Here is a 22498-nt window from a genome sequence, read left to right as displayed (position 1 = left end):
GAGTACAAAAGAGAGCAAGAAACAAAGAGCGTATATAGAAAATGGACTGACCCAACTCATGGATCCCCTGTACAAAAACCCTCTATGGCCCTAAAAAATGCTCTACATAAAAAAACAAAAAAATAAAATAAAATGGGGTGCAAGCTTAAAAGTGCCTACTATCCCCGGGGACTATTGAGGTGCCTTCCCTAGCAAGCGCATCGGTGGCTTCATTAGCCTCCCTATAAGTGTGTCTCCAAGTTACTCCTTGGGTGCTAGTGATGAGTGATATTTTGTCGAATATATGGTTGAGTCCCCAAGGGCAAGCAGCAAGACCAGCAACCCAGAAATAGTGTTTTTAGAGTCACCTTCAGCAACCAGGGTCCAAGTTGCAGCTAGGGTTGAATCTTCGAAGCCGTTCGAGTAAGGCCAGGATCTCCGCAATGGTGGAATCTGATGTTCCAATGGGTAAGGAGAAGGAAAGGATTATGGAACCTGCATAATTTCTAAAAATGCCTCTAATGCTGGAGGGGCCTAGGTTGTCAAAGAGAGCAACCATCAAAATTCAGCTTTATTTGCCCATCTTCAGGGGGCCTACATAGAGAAGATCGAGAAATCCTTCGGGCTCTGAGGTTTAAAAGATTATGCCAATTGTGGAAGAGGTCGGCCGAAGAGAAGGTGTTGAAAGACTTGTGAATCCTGGTCCAGAAAGAGAGTAGGGTGCGGTATTTGTCAATCAAGGTAGGGGCATTGAGGGACTCCCCTCTGAAATCAGGTTCATTTCATTGTTAGCCACCTTTAACAGGTTATAAGGGCAAATCCTCTCAGTACTCAACTAATCATGTTCATTTCTTGAGTTTCATTTGGGTAGCAGGTTAATTTGAAATTCATAAAATTTTGTATGTGTAACATGTACATCTCAACCTGATGCAGTCTGGACCAAATCCTACATGCAATTTCAACAGGAATTAATATGTATTGATTGAAAATGGGAGACTCCCTCATTTACCATTAGTTTATGATGTATGGTACACCTTAGGAACATGCACTGTCCTTTCCCATAGAAGCATGGAGAATAGCCATACATATGTGAATGCTCCTCACCGAAGACTGCAGTTAATTCCTACTATCCATCATCGAGAATGGATGGTGATTGTTCCGTGGTGTACCATATATCATATGCCACTTGCATGTGTTACACTTTGCCCCACACAAAAGCAGCACCAACATACGAAAATTGAGCAGTCATAAAATAGAGAAGTTGCCGCCTCATTTCATAAATAAAGCAGTAATATCCTAATGAATACATTGTATACAAGAAAATCACCACTCAGACACAAGAAGAGTGGGTCACAACCTAGATAGGTTGTCAAGTTGGCATGATTTTGATAAGCTCTATGTCAAACAACAAAGTCTTGTCGATGAGGCCCTGATTCTTCAGCACAAAGTCCAGAGCTCTCTGCCCCTACAAAAATCAAGCATCCAAATGCATTAGAAGTCGGGATGTTAGGGTTAGGGTTAAGGGCAAGTATACTATAATTCAATAAACTACAAGGAAAATCATAGTCCATGTTTCACCACAGTTCATTGACATGATGAATGTTGATGGTAACACAGTTTAATGCATCACCATCCATCATTTCATGGATGTTGAGGACTAAGGACTCAATAGATTATGGTTTGTCCATAGTCCATAGTCCATCTGGATTATGGTATACTCCCATTGTTCTACCAAGAACATTGTATACTCTTCTTTTAAAGTACCGAGAAAGTTGTTGGTCTTGGGCCACTTTTGTTGAAGTCATTATCTGGATAGCCCAGCTCTGGCGGCACTATGATCCTGTCATTTCATAATAACAATAGTTTACACACCAGACGCATTTGATCCACGTCATATACCCTAAAAAGGAAAAAAGAAAGAAAAAAACATTATCATAAATGTCTCAGGCCTTTCTTTCTGATCTCAGGGCTTTCACAAACAAGGTGTATAATTTGCCAAAACTGGAACATATATAACCAGCCACTATCCTGTTTCTGTTCCCACAAAAAGTAAAAACTTCCAAATTTGAAGGATATACCTATATAAAAACAGTTCTCGAGAGAAAGAACAAATAAAATCAACAACTTATATCCAAAGGTAATATGGTAACCATCCATCCCCAGTCTTTGTACTTTGTAAGGTTTTGTAGTATCTAAATATATATTAGTTCACCTTGTGTTGATCAATACTACGGTGTAATAAGCAGAAAGAATGATATGAGTTGAAGAGACAATAGAAACATATGCAATCCAAATCCAAGTACAAAGCATATAGAGTTTAATCCAAATCCAAGTTTCACAACCGACATGAACTGTATTTGGTGAAATATCAAACTTCAAAGCCTACAGAGCTTCATAAAGATGGTTTAAATCATTAAAGCCAAATCCAAAGTACGTTTTATTGCAAATGATGACATAACCAAAGAAGTGAAAAAGCTTCCATACAAATCTGGAATCAGTGTACTAGGAAAAAAGAATCAGATTCATTGGAAAGTGATGTGTCATAGATCACCTTCGAACACCACCTAGAGACATACTTGCAACAGCCTCCTCAAAAGCCGGTATAACCTGAAGTTGGAGACAAATATTTCATTTTTCACGGCCCGTTCTCACAAGATATGGGAGGAATCATCTATATGATTTTGCACAGAAGAATGCTAACAAATTGATGAAATAGGGGGACAAGAAGTTGATTTGCAATACTCCTCTTTGCATCTATATGGTGGATAACAATGCATAATTAACTCTCGAAGTCATGTGATGTCATTTATTTTTAGCTATCCAAACCAGTTTGTATAATTATTATCTAACAAAATGATACATTTACTAAGTATATGCATGTGAATATCTCAATAGCTTAGCATGGGTGTCCATGAGTTTGGCTGCGGATGAGCAATCTATGATGTTTCAACCATGAGAGGAAAGTCGTTTACTTTTCTTAAAATAGTTAAGAGAATGTAAAAATATGAAAAATATTAGAAAAATATTAAAAATATTAAAAAATATAATAAGCTTTACCCCAGGACACATGATTAATGGTCTAATAGTATTATGACATTGTAGAATGCTGATGTCAAATTTTGCTGATATTTTTGACCTCATTAAACCTACCTTCAATGGAAACTAAAACTGGAAGTCAAACTGATATAGTGACCATCTATGAAATTGTATTTGACCACCCAGTTTTATCAGAATGGATTACACGATCGTTAGCCAGGTCAATTAGTTTCATTCAGTTGAATCTTCTTCGATTGCTGCTCTACCCAGCAGTTCAATCCAGATAAAATGGATCCTTTTACTTTTCTTATTTATCAACTGAACGGGATCGGCTTTATGACCATTTATAGTTTGTCTTAACCAGACTTCGCAATCCCAACTAGTCTATGAAGCCCTGCCATAAAATAGAAACTACATGCATGATTATAAAAGCTATATTTGAGTAAAAAAAAAATGCATTTAGTTAGTAGATATCCATGAACATTATATAGTTTTACATGCATTAGATATCATGATTCAAGATCAGATTGAAATTAATTAATCTTCACGCACCTGGTTAGATCCAAGTACAAATTTGTAGAAATCTTTGTCACCACCCTACATCAAATGAAGAAAAAAAAATTCATATTTTCCTTCCAAGAAACACGAGGCCTAAGGTAAAAGCATTAAAGTTTCACCCCGAAAAGTGAAAGAAATCATTTCCAAAGCTCATACAACTTTCTTTTCTTGGCACTGCTTACGTGCTAATACTAACTTGGCTACAGGTAAGTTTTCCTAAAGTAATCATAAGTGCTACAAATGAGAAAACTGAAATAAATTATTTTAAATATTCCACAGGATGATAATAAACATCTTTGGGTCTGTAAGACATGTATTTTAGGCTCTGGATAATGTATTTTTATAACCTCTAGCCACCACTGCAACAAGAAATTTATAGAGGTCCAACCAGTTTGGTCTTTAGTAAGGGTATCAATAAGATGATTTTTCCGATGAGTTTTGTATGTAGATGTCCATGAGGGGTGTCAGCCATCGACCTGTTTTCTAGTGGCTCTTCTTCACTTCATTCTTCCAACAGTTAAATTCTATTAGCACTTAGTGAACGTTTTTAAAGAGCTGCAGGTCCTTGTTCCTAGGAGCCGAGTTAAATTCTAACGTCTGGTTTTCAAATGGAAAAAGAAAAACCCCACGTGTGGAAATCCAATATGAATCTTCATTCCAGTGCTTGGCATGACATTATTAAATGGAAATCTAGTTGCAGAAATATTATAGAAAAGGTTACAGACCAAGAAGACAGGTGCAGATTTCATCATAAATAATACCTCATTAGATTACCTTAGTGCATATCATAAAATTTATCTGAAAACTGATCATAAATTATTAAAAAAAATAAAATTAATGCAATGATTAAAATACTTAGCTTAGATGTTCATACAGTTGAAAGTTTACTTAGCTTAGCTGTCCATTTGTAAATAGTCAAATATGATTTAAGGGAACTTGAAGTCACCAAGAACTATGCGTATGTTCAGATGCCAAGAAAAGAACAAGTACTATATGATTCAAGCTCAAACTAGCAACTGTCTAAAGATCTCTAATATACTTATGTTCACAGGCTACAAGTCAATAGTAACAATTGAAAACCCAAACAATAATTATCATGAGTTGAAAGACCAAAGTAAATGAGCAAAGGATATATTACCTCAAATGAACCACCCTTTGTCTTATTTCGAGCTTCGAAGATGCGACCATAATAACCAATCGTATAACCATCCCAATCAACCTTGAGTACGTATAAATTTGTAATAGTATTAGAATGTATCCAAGTTGTTTCCACAAGTTCAATTATTTCGTATATCTTTGTGATTACATGCCATCAACTTAAGCATAGAAACCCAAACTGATAAATCCAAGCAAATGAATTTATCAAAAAATTCAAAAAATTCAAAAAAAAAAGGTCCGAACAGATGAAATCCATTAAAGAGTAACACAAGTGGAAGATATTTTAAGTCCCTATAAACATCCTGCAATTCATGAAATGATTCTTGCCGGTGTTTGTTTAAAAGTTTCTGGCACAAGCGTCATTCAACAAGATGAATGTCAGGTGACTAAGGCCAATAACTATCAGGAGATACTTTACAACATATTGTGCAACTCCAGTTGGAGTATGTTGTGTCTCATATCTGTATTATTAAATCGAAATCTCATCCAAAAGTTCACTTCAAACTATTTGTGCAATAGAGGCAACCTAAATCTGCTAAGTAGTTCGAGTCTTTGACACTTAGAAATAGTAATAGCTTTGAATTGCCATCTATGTTGAAAAATATGGATTCGGCTGCCTAGGCGGCTGGGCGGGTGCCTAGTTCACTAGGCAGCTTGCCTTGGAAACGTGGGTGTCTAGGCCCCAAGAATGTTGTTTAAAAAAAAAGATGCCCAATAGGCTAATACCCATTCCTAAAATAAACATTTCACAATATCAGTTCATCATAGCCAAGTGAAACATAGAAAAAGAAAAAAAAAGTCCAACTCCATACTCCCAACATTACATCAAATGTGATCATGATGAACTCAGATTGGTAGTTGAGTTTCATCATCATTACCAACAATGTCTTGCTATCCACCACCACCACCACCAAAGCCACCATCTGATGATGATCATCATCATCAGAGTCGTCTCCCTCCTCTACATATTCTTCCTCTTCCTCAATCTCTTGTGAATCTAAATTATCCTCCTTCTCACTCTTTTTAATCTCTTCCTTGAGATGGAGATCTGGTGGCCCACTTGGGGCTTAATTGACTTCCAGCTACCTGCCGTACTTGGCTCCAAGTCAAGTCTTCTCCTTCAAATACAAGATCATCCCTAGCATCGATCAACCACTCAGATGTATCATCCATCTCATTGATAACAATGGGGTCAATGTTATCCCTTTCTAGTTAACATTCCTTGAGCGTTTATCACAACCAAATCGATGACCGATACTAGCCAAAGTCTTCTTTCACAGCCAAATCGACCCACAAAAAATATCGGGTTGATTATTTATAGATTTGAAAGAAACCGAAAACTTCAACAAAATTTTCAATCCACAAGAAATCTTGTTCTGGAGAATTTTCTCTCTCAAATGCAAGCAAAGTAGGTTTTGGGGGGGTAGAATGCCCCCCTAAACCCTTTCCTCCCTCTTTGAAGGGGAAAATGACATTGTTTCCCTCGATGGGGGGCATATTTCTGCCCTCTTGCCGAAGGGCACTGCATGATGCCTAGGCACCCGCCTAGAGGCAGCTGCCTAGGCGGCGCCTTGGGTGCCTAGGCACAAAATGCCTAGGCACCCCACCTAGGCCCTTACGCGTGCGGGAAAGGCCTTTGGCAGCCCACATGGCCAGGCGACCGAATTTTTTAACATTGATTGCCATATGGGTTAAACCACTACTCCCTGGGGCCTCATGTTTCACATGGATAGCTTATAAAAAAAGGCTTCCAACAACTGATAAAGTGTAAATTCAGGTTCTCATTTGTGGAATAAGTTCCTCTTATGTAAGCCATTGTTGAGATCACAACGAGCTATTGATAACATGTGTGCTTGCGAGTGAGATTTCAAGCACTTACATGGAGATTTAATCCAAACTACAGTGGATTTAAGTATACAAAGTCTCCTAATTACATGGTTCCAAAAAAAGTTCTATAACATAACAAGACCCTAGATAAGCTTTGGAGAGGCTCTCGCCCAACTCTAATTTGGATTATATAGCGAGAAAGAAATGGGCAAGCAAAAGAAAATCATCACCATTTCATTCAAGGAGCACTAAGGGAGATTATATGAAAAATCGGAAATAATGCCCATAACACCCCCAAGAGATGGAAGAAAAAAAAAAGTACATGAATGATGGGAAATGAAAACTCCCCATTGACCTTGAGTGACCTAGAGCATATGTAGTGAGGTCAAAACGTATATTATCACATGCATGTCCATCTCTTGTAAATTTCCTTCATATTAATACAACACGAGGGCTACCTGCATAAATCCTTCTTGCATAGCGAAAAAGATGCACTTGTGTGTGGATGCGCTGGTCAGTTCTGCTTATCAAAGTCTACCCAGCCACCCAATGTTATATCCTTGACGTGTTCACCATTACCTAAGAATAGACTTCTAATTGTTCTGGATGAATCTATTCAAGCAGGTAACGGATAGTATTGTTATTAACCTTACAAAATACAGCCGAACAGTAAATATATTGAAGATTTCCTATCTGGCAATAAGAACCATGGATTATCAAGAAAATAGGCGCTCAATTCAAGGAATTCAGAGTTCTCAGATTAACAATGTCAATCATTGTTATAAATTTGTGCATCTTCTCAAAATGTATCTATTGTTCTACATGTTTATGTTCTCCCTTGTAAATGATCCAAATACATCTAAATGAACAGGCCAATTTTCCTAAACTTGCACTAAATGCACCACTGCAATATAGATGTAACTACTACTCCTTGGTCAATGATTCTATCTTTTAAATCTCTTAAATCATATACTGCTTACAAGGCCTCTTGCACAAAGCTACAAATACAAAAGAGGAACAAGAAAAGAAGAAACACCCCTTGCACAAATTAGCATCTTAAATAGCTCAAATTCATAAAACAACCAAAGAACTTAGATCCTTTCTCTTACCACAACTGTCTCGCCCATTTTTGGAGAGGCGCCACTACCTACTCTCAAGTCCTGCAGCCCTTACAAAATTAAATTATAGCCTATCAATATTACTGGCTGATAGCTAACAAGTTTATAAATTCTTAAGGACACAATACCAATGAAGAACAAGGTATAACTATGAAAAGAAGCAACCTTGTATTGAAGACCAGACTTGGTTTCTACGTAATCAGGGTACCGCATCTTTGTTTTTCCATAATCCTTCCCTCGGAGTGCAGGCACTGATTCAACAAGGGGCAAAATGTTAAGTCCTGGTAACTCATTTGAAATGAAACAATTTGGGTACACCATTCTTAATCATATTTATGAACCGCATATAATCAAATAACAGACATACACATCAAAGAAATGACGCAATAGATGAAGATTGGATAGTTTGTATATGATCTACATCATTGCATCAATGTTGTACGCGCAACGGATTCATGGAAAGTAGCAGATCTACAAAAGCTCTGTGGACTAGTGCACAAAATATTTGAATGGCATATTCTTTCCATTTCGATCAATACGAAAAGGTGTTTACATGGCCATACTTGGTTTATGGATAAAGAACTCAGTCTCATCAATCATATTTCAACTTCACATTACAGTTATAACTTTTCCACCATGATGTACTTTTGAGACACCTAATAAGTCTCGAAGTGGATTTGAAGGAAAAGTCAACCAAATAACAAACATACCCATTAATACCTAAAGACTAAGCTAAAACTTTTAAAATGAAATGTCGATTACATAAAGGGCAAAATATCTCCGTACCCCCTATTTTTGGGTTCCATTTCTCAAGAGACCCAAGAATTTAAACTATTTCTTGTCGCATAAAGTCTCTATCTTTTCTATCTTCCTACCCTTTAGACCCCTTTGACCATACATTATTGACCTAAACATTTTGTAAAATGACTCCATCTCTATCTCGCTCAGAACTCCGTATCTCTCCCCTCTGCAAACTCCGCCTCTCACCTCTCTCATCCTCTCTTTCTCTCTATTGTTTGGACAAGAGGAGCAAGTAATCTTCTTCAATACAAAACTAACCAGCACCAAACCTTCCTTCCAATTCAATCCATTATCTCTCGCCTAACCCACTACTTTTTTTTTTCTCTCTCTTTCTCTCTAACATCCATAAGCCCACTTTGAAGTGGATGGCGCCTGAAATTTTTAAAAGGAGGGAACAGGTCACGGCCTCTGATATATGACCTCTTGGTTGTACAGTGGTGGAGATGGCCAAAGGGAAGATACCAGAATTGTAGGAAAAATTCATCGGAATTTCAGATTCCGGCCTTCATTTTCTTGAGAAGTGTTTCAGGCGAGAGCCATCACAAAGGTCGACGGCTTCTCAGTTGCTTCACCACCCCTTTTTGGCTTCTGCATCCTCCAACTAAACCCTTTTTTTGCTGACGGTCTTCAACAAATCATCGGAATTTGATTTCCCGGCGGCCTTAAGCATGATTCTGGCATTAAAACCCTCTCAATTTGCTGAGGCCTCGACGAAAAGCAGTGGACTAAAACCCTGACAAGTTGCAATGGTTTTGACGAAAATGAGAGAAACAAAATCCTAACAAGTTGCAGTGACTTTGATGAAGAACAGACAATTGACATCCTAAAAAGTCACAGAGCTTCAGAAGCAAAGCAGAGGATCAAATCCCTAACAAGTTGCAGGGGTTTCGACCAAGAGAGGTGGGAAGGACTGGATAATAGTGAGGTTGTCAATGGCGGGAGAACTTCAAGCGCTTCCTTTTCTTTCTCTGAATTCTCACCATAAAGCCCAAATAAAAGCAAGCAGTTTTCACAGAGAGAGAGAGAGGGGAGAGAGATACAGAGTTTTGAGAGAGATAGAGATGGAGTCATTTTACAAAATGTTTAGGTCAACAATGTATGGTCAAAGGGGTCTACGGGTAGGAAGATAGAGACTTTATGCCGCAAGAAATAGTTTAAATTTTTGGGTCTCTTGAAATATGGAAGCCAAAAATAGGGAGTACGAAGATATTTTCCCTTACATAAAAGTTGGAAAGTCAATATCTTTATGCAGATGCAGAAATATCACTTCAGAACAATCTTAGTTGCCTTGCACTGCATAACCTAGAAGCAATTTTTAAATTTTATTAAGAAAAAAAAGATTTAACCAACCAGTTGAGAAAGTAATGTAACACTGTAATCCACATGACAAATAAACATGCATCCGACCAAATGGTTAGAACATAAATCTAGGTCAACAGCTCATGCAAAGATGATTGAAACCCACACCTCAAAAAGAATTACAGCAGATCAAGGTGAGGATCATAAAGGCCTAAATACTTCCACATGTTTATGTTTATAAGTTTTGTTCCTCTTCATTTACATTTTCTCCTTGTTCTCGACAAGTTTCTGTGTCTCAAATTCAGAAACCATTGCCATATGAATCTGCTACCAAGTGAAGTGGCAAGTGACCAATTTTCACTGTATATTACCATACAATAAATGAATAAGATAATACAGGATGCCATGATGAATTCAAATAACCAGCATCATGTGAATGATGCTTGAAAATGTTACATTTCTGGCATGATATAGTCACCATACAACAACAAAATTAAGGAAAGGTATCATGAAGGCAGTACTTGTTTGCAACCTAGCAGACCTACCTCATAATCACTATTGCTATAAACAACAGTTTTCTAAAAAACTTCTAGACACTAGCCCTTAGAGCTTAAGAAGCTGGTAGCCCTATTGAATTGTCCAATAGTTGGATCAGTCAAATACAGTTTGTTTGGGCTAAGAAACAAACCAAGTCTCTTCTTTGCAAGTAAAACCACTTCGAAATGGAAAAGAGCCAGTTCAAAGCACTAATAGAAACAAGAAGGTAAAAATAGAAAAGAACCACTCCAAGAAATTGCATCAATACATTGCAAGAATATCTACCAAATAATAACTGAGCACAGACCACATCATGCTAGACTGATAAGAGATGATTGGCCTTGAATCTCTGACTGGACATAACCTTTTATGCATATATCAAGCTATCAGCATGGAAATGCCCATCCAAATGCATGAAGAGTTTATATCACAACATAATTTCAGAAAGAACAATAATTATTTTACTTTAGATGTATATAACACATCTATTCCACAATGGATGCATGGATATGAAAAAACATAATGGAAACAATAATTGACACTGTCAATAAGAAGCTTACTATCTGCAAATTCAGATGCCATAGCAACTTTATCCTTTTGAGACTGATCAAACGCCTCCATAAGAAAACCAGCCATTGATATCAAAAGTACTTTCCTCCTGGAGCAACTCTCTTTCGCATGTTGTATTGTATCTACTTCTGAAATAACAAAGCAACTTGAGTTGAAAATAGATTGCATTTCCCAAATGAAAGCTCAAGCTAGAAAACCAACAAACCTTATGAGAGATAAAGGTTGAGGACTACAAATTTCCTTTGTGTTACGTATCATATTAATTAGAACATCTGGTATAGAAATGTTGGCTGATGCCCTTTGAGATACCCCTTATTTAACATGCAAATTTCATTGACACAGGTATCACACAACTCAACTATTCCATTGGAATCCTGAGTTCAAAATAAAGAATATATCAACATCTTTACATTCTCAATTGGTATTACTTGTCAAAAATCATAAATAACTAAAAAGATGAAAATCCCAACAGCATTGTGGTTTCTTACTTGCATAAATAATTACTACATAGTAACAGCAAAAACTCTGCCATGGCTGGTCCCAAGCCGGTCTTGCCGGTCCCAAACCTCGAGAAAAGAGGATGTTGTGTTAGGTTGGAAGCCGGCATAAAACTTTTTCTACGTCGATTTCATGAATCCCGAACCCTTGTTATATACTCATGACATAGTAACAGCAAAGCAAGAAATGCTTCCATGTTGTCACATGGTTCATTAATAATCCTAAATTGCCAAATTCATCAACTGCCCAATTAGTGTCGCTATGTATACATGACACATTTATCAAACACGCATATGAGGGAGGCACCATGAATGCCGACATCCCAGGCCCACCACTTGAGCAACCCTAAAAAAAGAAAAACAAAAGAACCAACAAGGTGACAACCTTAAGTTTGGAAGAAGTGTGCATAAGTCCAAGACATGTCCTGTTTTTTTTAAGGGGGGGGGTAGTTCAGTGGGGATATCCAATTTTGAAATTGTTAGTGGTTTTCGAAGGTATTGGGTGAAAATGGAAACCTAGACCTTAGTTGAGGCTCATGTGGTACTACCGCCACAACCCTAACCCCATTCTCAAGATATGTCCTTGATAGCAGAGACTTACAATCACAGCATGAGTAGAACCTGCATATCCACAAAAGTGAGAACCTCAGTATAGTGAAATATGTTGGAAATGTAGCCTATCAGGCCCTTTTATCCCGGGTTTTTCAATAATGGTACAAAAGCCATATTGTATAGTATATTTAAAATCCCATGTGAGGCAATGTCATATACTAGGATCCATTTTTGGAGCTTTTATAGGATGTTACACTGGAGGGAAAATCCAGTGATGTGTTTAGATTCTTTGTAAGAATTGTTTTTCTATATTATAGATGTACAAAATTATTTAATTTCTAAAATATCTTTTATCAAAGTGTAGGACTGCTTGGATGACATCCTATTATGTGAGTTATTAGTGCACTAATGACAGGTTTAGCTCTTTACATAGGATTAATAGTTTAGTAACAACTTGTTAATCCTAATTAGTTGCATTTAAGGGAATTAAGGTAGGAGTTATACTTGGATCTCAACTCCTATAGACCATGAATGTAAGAGTTACAAACAAAATGGATCTCTATAAAAAGAGGTTAACCCCTCAAGTAAAGAGACGGATGGAAAATGAGCGAATGAGATGCACCAAAGATGACTCTCAAGGAAGTTTGTCACCGGATGGCTTGGTTTATAGGTTTTGGCATTGAACCTTAACATCCGAGTAAGTTGGTTATCGATTTTATTTATTAATTGATATACTTTTTTGGGACTAACAAAATCTTCCCGTCTATTGGACTCATGACGCTAAGAGCAAGAGTTCCCCTGCAGTAAACTTCAGCTCAAGAAATAAGTAAGAAATGATATCCAAGCCCTTTGAACCCACTAAGGTGCCTCACAATCACAGTTAAAAACCTCAAATGACTGAAGGCTGGCCCAAATTAATTTAGCGTGACCAATAGTAAAAAACACTCAATATATTCATCAAAGAAAAGAATGAACACTCAATAGGGATCCCTCTTAAAAAAACAAACGAAATTGTATTCTTCTCTCTTTATAACAATAAAAGAAGTTGTCAAGCCAAAAAAGAATAACCAATAAACAGATTTTGCAATTGATACAAACATGAACTTAAATATGGTCCATATTTTAGAAATTTCTAAGCTACAAAATCAAATTCTTTCCAAATAATGCCCCTATTTTTTTTTTTATCTATCTGCAATGAGCAATAATTTATTTAAAAGGACAAGCTCAAAGCTCAAATTCAAAATTACACGCCAATTTGCTAGTACCCCATGAATTATATCAAGCCCTGTTTTCCCCATGAACGTTATGGACATGTCAATACCATATGCATTCGAAGCGCACAATTACTAGAAATCACCAAATTCATACGAAAAAGGAGACACACATGTCCATAATCAAATCAAATACTAAACAGAACTTAAAGTGTTGCAATCCACCATTGGATATGGTACCCCTTGATTCATGAGAAAATAACAGAAAGAAAAGACACAGGAGAAAGAAGCCAAAGGAAAAGAATTTCCTTTACACACCATTAAACCTGCAATTCACAGAAATCCGTCGTATCTTTCTTCTTTGGAAGCCAAAGCCCTGAATTGTATTTTTAACCAGTCAAAGATCAAACCAAAAATATGGAATAAAATTACAGCTTTCATAATAGTAGAGGATACGAACCCCAGGAGAAAAGTCTGTGTTGTTGTGGAAAATTAGGGTCTTCGTAGTTGCAGAGGTGATTGCCATAGTTTCTGAAATGGCGGGCGAGAGGAGAGAGAAACTTCATTTGCGAACTGAATTGAATGGAGGAGTAGATTGGGCAGTTAATGGACGGTCTCGATCTCATTCGGTCTAAGATGGAGTCAATCGCAGCCGTAGGAGAGAGTCTAGAGCGCTCCTGAATTTACGGGGGGCCCACATTTTACACGTTGCAATTTTACTTGGGACTTCACAGGAAGAGGATGAGCGTGGTTCAGTAATCGAAAGCACTCGTTGAGACCGTCGACCGTTTACTATAAATTGCTTAAAGAAATTTTACCCGTTAAATTTGGGATCACGCGGCTGTTATCTCATATAATGTTCCTACAAATGTTACTTAAAGCATTTTTACCCGTTAGATTTAGGATCATGCGGGTAGTATCTCATATGTATGTATGAAAGTTAAAAGTTTTTATTATGTAGGGCTCCAAGATTGCTATAGATATACCGATGTTTTGGCTCTCCTTATGGTCATGTTTATAGGGGTACTTTCTATGTGACCCAACAACAAATAAGTTATAGGTGGCCCACTACTTAGCCGTTCGATATGAATCAAACGGCTATGGCTGTGCGTATCATAACATGACATAAAATATTGTTTTATTTTTCATATTTTTTTTACAAAATATTTTTAGATGAAATGTTGAGCGTCCCATCATAAAATTAAGGCGAATCTAAAAAATAAAAAATAATATTTTTTATAAAAATAAATAACTTAAATGCCCCTACAATTTTTAAGGGTATTCTGGTAATTTTTTATCACTAGAAAAAAAAAAAATTTTAATCATGTGCACCCCGAATTTTGATTTAAAATAAATTTTTTTTAGATCTATGCATGCCCCGAATTTTGATTTAAAATAATTTATAAATTAAAAATTAAAAATAAAACACTCTAAGCCATCTGATGATGATCTAACGGTTAAGAGCTAGTGTGTGACATTATGACTCAAGCCATCTCAACGATCTACTCAGATCTAACGGCTAAGATCAAGGGTCACATATACTAAATATTTGGGTGGGTTTCCCATGTTTTGTATATATCTATAACATTAACTATTTTTTAATAGGATGTGATTTTGAAGGTTGCAACCTTAAACGATCTCTCCAAGAAAAGGAGATGTTGCATATGAAATTGAAGCTGGATGAGCGAATTAAAGATGTGCAACCGAAATTTTATGTGATTGCTACATATTAATGTAGCTAAAGAGCAAGTTCAATAGGATAACTGTGAGACTAGCTTTACTCTATAGGACGGAATGTTGGATGGGTACTCAAAAACAATATCCACATAGTGAGTGTAATAAAGATGATGATGTTGAGATAGATGAGTGGCAAAACAAAAATGGATAAAATTTAAAATGAATACATTCGAAAAAATTTAGGTGTAGCACCAATTAGCGAAAAGATGAAGAGAGTAAACTTAGGTGGGATGGCAATGTATGGCCCAGACCTAGTATATCACCAGCTAGGAGGTGCTAGTTAGTTCAGGTGGAAGGCTTTAAAAGAGCAAGGGGTAGGCCCAAAAGTACATGGTTAAAAGTAGTGAGAAAATATATGGAGACGTATGGCGTCACTAAGAGTACGACCCTGAATAGAGCAGAATGACGGTACATGATTTGTGTACAATGATGAACCTTAAACAATCAAATCAATGTGCATCTTCAAACTTTATCATGCGAAGTAATTTTAGTGTCGAAAACTATTAGGATGGCGCAATAATCTATTTTTATCTCTAATTATAAAATTTTAAACCCCAAAAATTGTTCAAATTAAGCATATCTATAAATACATAAAAATATTAAAAATAGACAGTCCAAATAATGTATTGCAAGATGTATTATTTTTAAGATTTGAAATATATTTTTCCAACATCAAAACAACTTTTTTAAAAAGATTTTAGAGGTCCACCTTAATTCTACATTTTAAAGTATCAACATTATATAAACTTTTTTCCTTAGAATTTGTGAGGTACCAAAAGAATGCAATCTTGTGAAAAGAAGCGGCACACACAATAGAATGCAACCTTGTGGAGAGACGCAGGGTACACACACAAACACACAGGAAAAAGTTTATGTACGGTGTCAAGCTTATAATGTAGGAATAAAGTGAACTTCAAAAATCTACTAAAAAAAGTTGTTTCAACATTGAAAAACCCTATAGTTGATCATCTCAACCTAGAGATATATAAAAGGAAAGGAAAATCAAGGATTTCAAGTCTTAAAAATAAGGAATATTGTACACCTTATCTAAACCATTTAATTTCAAAAAAAATATATTTTTATAGATTTTTCAGTCTACACCATCTGTATAGCTTTAGATTTCATAATTAGAGATGAAAATTGATTTTTAGGCCACCAGAAGGATTTCGGGCACCAGAAACACATCTTTTAGCAAGATTTAGAGTTGTTTCTTACTTTAATCGTTTAAAATTGACAGGTTATACAAACATGACCTCACATACACGTACGAGCACGTGGTCATGGTGAACTTAAAATTTACTACTACTAAACTTTGAGATTGTGGTTGGTGAAATATTACTTTAAAGCCGCAAATACAATTCATTGGATGAAGGTATTCAAGCACACATCACCATATACAACACCATGTTCTTCATAAGGAAGAATATTCAAAGCATATTTTATGTCTAGGTGGATCAGTTCCTTAGAGAGCTCCAACGTTTTGGTGAATTGTTTAGGTTAGGGTTGGTGTAAGGCGTTTGTGATTTAGAGGGATAGTACAGTTTTTTTTATGGTTTGATTGGTCTTACGTGTGAAGTTTTGTTTTTTGGGGATGAAAAGCAGCTCAGAAGAATTGGCATGTGTTTTGGGGATCTTGAAATAAAGGAAATAATGTTGGGGAAGTCTTATTTAGGGCTGGCAACATGCCGAGCTTTGGCCCGGGCAATCTTCGCCCAAGCCTGTCCCAGGGCCCTATAGAGAGTTGGCCTAGCCTAGCCCAGTCTTGATCGAACCCAAGGGCCGGCCCTAGCATTGTTTGGGCCCATCCTGATTATAAAAAGAAGGAAAAAAATATAGGGTCGGACCAAGCCAGCCCTGTCATGGCCCTAGCCTAGGCCAACCCTACGCTCGAGCCATGGGGGCTGGGCCCTCAAGCTACATTGGTCCTAATTTTTAGCGTTGGGCCAATCGGACCATTGCCAACTATAAGAGCCAGTCTTATATTCCCCGGAAGTGAATAAATGACCGTATTAAATTTGTTAAAGTAAGTTATGTGCACAAAAAGTTTGTTGGTGAATGGGATGCACTTTTAGAAGGATGGATTAAACAGGATTTTGATCGAAGTAGATGGGATTGGAGGGGTAATTAAGAACCATAATAGGACTGTAAATAAATATTGTGGCCTGGGTAACAACTACTACAAATGAGGTGGAATTAAGGTTTGCCCTTGAGGGTTTGAAGCTGGTTAAAGAATTTAAGGTGAAGGTGATTGTGGAACACGACTCCTTGAATGTTATAAGGTGGATCACAACATAATGGATGCTCGATGGTAATTGATTTAGTTCTTGAAAGAACTATATATATATATATATATATATATATATATATATATATATGGAAAAGATCCTGTCAGCTCATGAGCGTATTGCTACAGTAAACACCAATGGTTCATATTGAATCTGGGCCGATCTGACTATCCCGAATGTTCGATAGTGTTTGAATTTTAATTTTTTTTCTATAAATCAGATTGATTTGAAATTTGGCGCGTGTGTATATAAAAAATAGTTGAATCTTAAAAAAAATATAAAAACAATATTTTATACAAAAAATTGACCAAAATACCCATGTAAAGTATTGGGGGGTATTTTAATCAATTTGTTTTGTAGATTATTTTTTTTATATTTTTATTAGGTGCGCCTTAATGATAAGAATATACACCTAAAATTTCAAGTGATTTGAATTTATGAAAAATGTTCATGTACGCCCATGTGAGCCCACTAGCTCATAGAAGAGTATAAGCCCATTGACCCAGATTGAATCTGACCGATCTGACGGTCAGGACTGTATATGTATATCGGTAATATAACTTTAATATTTTTTATATAAATCCAAATAGTATGAAATTTGGAGCATAAACTCTTCTCATCAAGGTGCACCTAATAAAAATATTAAAAAAAATAATTCATATAAATAAATTGACCAAAATACCCTCAAAACTTTTCAGGGGTATTTTGATCAATTTAATATATGCGAATTTTTATATATATATTTTTTTTATTAGATTCTACTATACTTGAAGAGTAGACGCCTCAAATTTAAAGTAATATTAATTTTTATAAAAAAAATTAAAATTCAATTACCAAATACAATTGTGATCATTGGATCGGTCCAGATTCAATCTGGGCCGTTGGGCTTACACTATTCTAAGAGCGTATGGGTTCACAAGAGCTTTTTCCATATATATATATATATATATATATATATATACAATGGCCCAGATTGAATATGGGCTGATCTGACGGTCACGACCTCATTTCGTATTTTAATTTTAGTTTTTTTTATTCAAATTCAAATAACTTGAAATTTTAGGTGTGTGTTTTTAAAAAATAGGATAATGTAATAAAAATATCAAAAAAATAATTTGCAACAAATAAATTGACCAAAATATAAAATTTCAAGTTATTTGGATTCACAAAGAAAAATTAAAATTCAAACATGAAATGAGGTCATGACCGCCAGATCGGCCCAGATTCTGTCAAGACCCCGCCTCCTGGCCCCTATCGTACTTGCCGGAGGATAACAAAGCGCGGGATCGCGAACGAAGGTAGCGAACACCACTTAGGTGGGAGTGGCTCAACGCGTTTAGAAATGTGGAATCAGAGCAAACCATGAAAGAAAAAATAAAACTCATTCACCATGCTCCAATAAAACTAAACTTAATAAAATCGAATTATACATATACATTCTCCATAAATTCTTTTACAATTATATTCAAGGCACTACAAGCTTGACAACAAGATTACAACACTTCATCAAAACAACTCTATGGTACTGCCACCGAACACCTACTATCAAGAAATGCCTTTGTCCATCACCGAGCTTCCGTCGCCTGCGAAAAATGTCTAATCGCCCGCTCTCAAGAGTCAAAAGTTATGACTCTACATAGATGAAAATAAAGGGATGAGCTAAAAGCCCAGTAAGTAGATCAATACTATTGCATTCCGGTCAATATATAATGACATTTCTAAACATTTCCCCCAATTTATACAGTAGTTCACAACGTGGAGTCATGCATCACAATTCGCAGTGTAAGAAGAAGTATAATTCAGATATCAAGATATCACATATTGCATAAGCTCGCATGTACTCCATCTCTTATCACAATAACGAATCAGAAACTTAGACAAAACGCACAATGCACACAGGCAGAAACTAGAGTTGCCTACTCCCGAAGTAGAAGTCTCATCGATCAGGCCAAGCTAATCCTGTAACTTAGAACTTCTACCCTTACTCAGGAGGGAGAACAATGACAAATGAGTGTCCCATTTCGTAGTGTCCTCACACAGGCACACAGTCCTCAGCGCGCTTTGAGATTTTCGATAGGCGGTGGCCTTGCAAGACATGACCATCTCCTTATGTCTTTCAGGTGAGAGGGCGTTACACTACCACTAGGTGACCCGATGCATAGTGACCATATAGATTCTGGGAGCGCGATCCTCCCAGATATTCACATTCAATCCTGACCCCATTCCTATCATGGGGGTCGGGGCAAGATCTCAGTTGCCGACATTGCTTTCCTATCATAACAGTACAGATCGCACCACCAATGGGTGACCTGTTACATAGTGCCTTATATCAGGAAGTCTCACAATATCATACCACATTGTCAATGGGTGTCTCGTTGCGTAGCGGTCCATATTAAAGTCACATCATAACAGTATCCCACCACCAATGGGTGTCTCATTGCGTAATGGTCTTTATCACAGTCACATCATAACAGTATCCCACTACCAATGGGTGTCTCATTGCATAGTGGTTCATATCACAGTCACATCATACTTAATTGCAACTGTGTACATGCATACGCAAGCATTCATTCACTCATGCTTTGCTATTTTTCAGAAATTCAAGAGCATTCACATATCATAAGCATGCATATTCAGTGCCTCATGACATATTTTCAATCTCTTTATGAAGGGTTTAAGCTTTATTCAGAAACATATAAATCCGTGCACCACTTTTCATGAATCATACAACAGTTTGGGATTCACTAACATTCCTATCGGTGATATACATATGCGAAAGGAGGCATGGTATTCAATTTGTAAGAAATTTCAACTCAATTTCATCATCAACTTGAAATAGACATATATATATCGTTCAATCAAAGGAAATTTAAAGTTATTTGAACATCATTTGATCAGTCAAGAGCTCAGTGCAAAATGGACACAGTTATGAAATTTCTGCAATTTCTTATAGTAACATGTCCCCATAAATATAGGCATAACTTCCAATCTATAAGAAATTTTGACATTGTTTTAAACCAATTTCAAAATAGACACACATATCTTTCAAATGGAGGTGGTTTGAAAGCATTTTGACCTCGTTTGACTAGTTAAAAGCTCGGCACAATAGAAGTACTAGTTATGAAATTTACTGAAATCTAATAACAGTGACATATTCTCACAAATCGAAGCATAGCTTCCAAATTAGGGGGAATTCAACTGAGCTTAAACACCAAAATTAAAGTAGACACGCATATCTTTCAAATGGAGATAGTTTGAAAACATTTGGATATCATTTGGTTAGTCAAAATTTTATTACAATAACGTGAAATTTCCTTAGAAATTCACAGTGTAGTCATGGCACATCTCAAAGAACAATCAAATACTCTCAATTTATGGTAGTTATAAATATGAAACCTTTTTCATCTTACATCAGATGCATGGGAACACCATTTCACAAATTTTCATGGCTAACAAGAGGAATTTCAGTGCTCATTTTGTCATGCAGTTGAAGGCCAAATTTTCTGAAAAAGACATGACACATGCAGCCACATTTCTTTTCACAATTCACATACATGCTCAAGCTTAGTTTCATACTTAATTTCATGCCTTCATGACTAAGACCATACAAGGTATTTGATCCACTTACTTTGTGTGCAATGGTGCTCCCAAATTCCTTCACACAATCCATTTCAAGTTCTCTAACAGTGGGCACAAAAGGGGCTGATAATTTTAAGAGTTTGGCTTACAAGAGTGAGAGAACAAGGTTTAGGAGAGAAGAAAAGGGCTTAAGTACTCCATGGGTTGGAGGTGGCATCCTAGATTTGCCAAGTGGCAGACACATTGGCATGCAACTAGACAAGTGGCGGGGTGTGGTAGGCAGGTAGCACCTAGGGTTATGCACAGGCTCGGTGGTGTCGCGCACGGCGGCACTCTTTTTCTGCTTCTTCTTACTGCCATGCGCTCTCATTTTTCTTTCTCCTCTTACTGCCGAGCGCGTTCATTGCCACACACGCTTACTACTGCGCATGTCTTTTCTCTCTCTTCTTCTCCTTGTTGTTGTGCACGTTCTTCTTCTTACCGTTGTGTGTGGTCTTCTTCTTATCGCAGCGCGCGTTTTTCTTTCTTTCCTTCCTTCTTCCGCCGCACACTTCACTATGCTGGGAAAACTCTTGGTCCTTATATCATCCCCCCCTTAAAAAGGATTTTGTCTCCAAAATCGTGTCTCAGCTAATCAAATAAATGGGGGTATTTATCTCGGATTTCGTCTTCTCGTTCTCATGTCGATTCTTCTTTTGAATGATATTGCTACAACACACAAACCAGAGGAATTTCTTTATTATGCAATACCTGCACTCTCCTGTCCAGTATCTCAATCGGTTGCTCAATATAGGTCAAAACATGAGACGGGTCAAGCTGGCATTTTCTTAACAGTGACATATGAAAAAGGCCATGTCCCCCTGACCCCTATCGTACGTGTTGGAGGGCGACAGAGTGCAGGATCGCGACCGGAGGTGGTAAACACCACTGATTTAGTATGAACTGATAGGCTCATATATTCGTATGAGCTAGTGGGCTAATCTCCGCTATGGAAAATTATGAGATTAGCCCACTAGCTCATATGAACATGTGAGCCCAACGGTCAAGATTGAATCTGGGCCGATTTTAATTTTAATTTTTTTCCGTTAATCTAAATAACTTGAAATTTTAGGCATCTATTCTTCTCATCAATGCACACCTAATAAAATATTTAAAAATAATTCAAAAAAATTAAATTGATCAAAATACCCCTGAAATCTTTCAGGGATATTTTGGTCAAATTATTTCTTGCAAATTATGTTTTTGATATTTTTATTAGATTCTCTTATTTTTTTAATAATACACGCCCAAAATTTTTAATTATTAGGATTCAAAGAAAAAATTTAAAACTAAAATACGAAATGAGGTCGTGACCGTCAGATCGGTACAGATTCAATCTAGGCCATTAGGCTCATATGAACGCATATGTTTATATGAGCTAGTGGGCTATATATATATATATATATATATATATATATATATATATATATATATATATATATATATATATATATATATATATGTAAAAATGAACAATGATTTCGCCTATGCTCATCATCGTCCAAAGTTCTTCCCATGATCACGATTTGTCTGATAGTGTTTTATTTTTCATTTTTTTTCTATAAATCGAATTAATCTGAGCGTGTATACATCTTAGTGAGGCGCACCTAATAAAAATATGAAAATAATATTTCATAAAATATAAATTGATCAAAATACCCTCATAAATTTTCAGAGTATTTTGGTCAATTTATATTTTACGAAATATTTTTTTT

General features: G+C 36.5%; 1 protein-coding gene across 10 annotated transcripts; it reads right to left on the bottom strand.

Annotated features, from left to right (window-relative positions):
• Positions 1-15: 15 nt before the first annotated feature.
• LOC18434315 (FKBP-like peptidyl-prolyl cis-trans isomerase family protein) lies at positions 16-13771 on the bottom strand. 10 transcript variants are annotated; one of them, XM_020667314.2, is made up of 10 exons: positions 13604-13724; positions 10874-11011; positions 7842-7927; positions 7668-7718; positions 4712-4792; positions 3568-3612; positions 2531-2586; positions 1744-1819; positions 1337-1444; positions 16-925 (listed from the first exon to the last, which is right to left on the bottom strand). In XM_020667314.2, exons 1-9 carry the CDS (start codon positions 13707-13709, stop codon positions 1349-1351), a joined length of 735 nt encoding a protein of 244 aa, XP_020522973.1. In that variant the 5' UTR covers positions 13710-13724; the 3' UTR covers positions 16-925; positions 1337-1348. The 10 variants fall into 10 exon arrangements, with proteins under 10 accessions (XP_020522973.1, XP_088724975.1, XP_006844451.2 ...); XM_088868849.1 differs by having other exon boundaries at positions 16-678; XM_006844388.4 differs by lacking the exon at positions 16-925 and adding an exon at positions 13462-13519 and having other exon boundaries at positions 1230-1444; positions 13604-13771.
• Positions 13772-22498: the final 8727 nt, after the last annotated feature.

Source organism: Amborella trichopoda, chromosome 6, assembly GCF_054954075.1.
Source record: "Amborella trichopoda isolate Santa Cruz 75 chromosome 6, AtrichopodaSantaCruz75HAP2 v2.0, whole genome shotgun sequence".
Classification (NCBI taxonomy): Eukaryota; Viridiplantae; Streptophyta; class Magnoliopsida; order Amborellales; family Amborellaceae; genus Amborella; species Amborella trichopoda.
This window is presented reverse-complemented; position numbering and strand designations above follow the sequence as displayed.

Excerpts from the sequence above, each read along its gene's own strand:
- LOC18434315 (XM_006844388.4), bottom strand. The coding sequence starts at position 13,669 with ATGGCAATCACCTCTGCAACTACGAAGACCCTAATTTTCCACAACAAC. Across the intron at positions 7,719-7,841 it reads AGTCTGGTCTTCAATACAAG|GACTTGAGAGTAGGTAGTGG; the intron begins GTTGCTTCTTTT and ends TAAGGGCTGCAG. Across the intron at positions 1,820-2,530 it reads TCTCTAGGTGGTGTTCGAAG|GATCATAGTGCCGCCAGAGC; the intron begins GTGATCTATGAC and ends ATGAAATGACAG.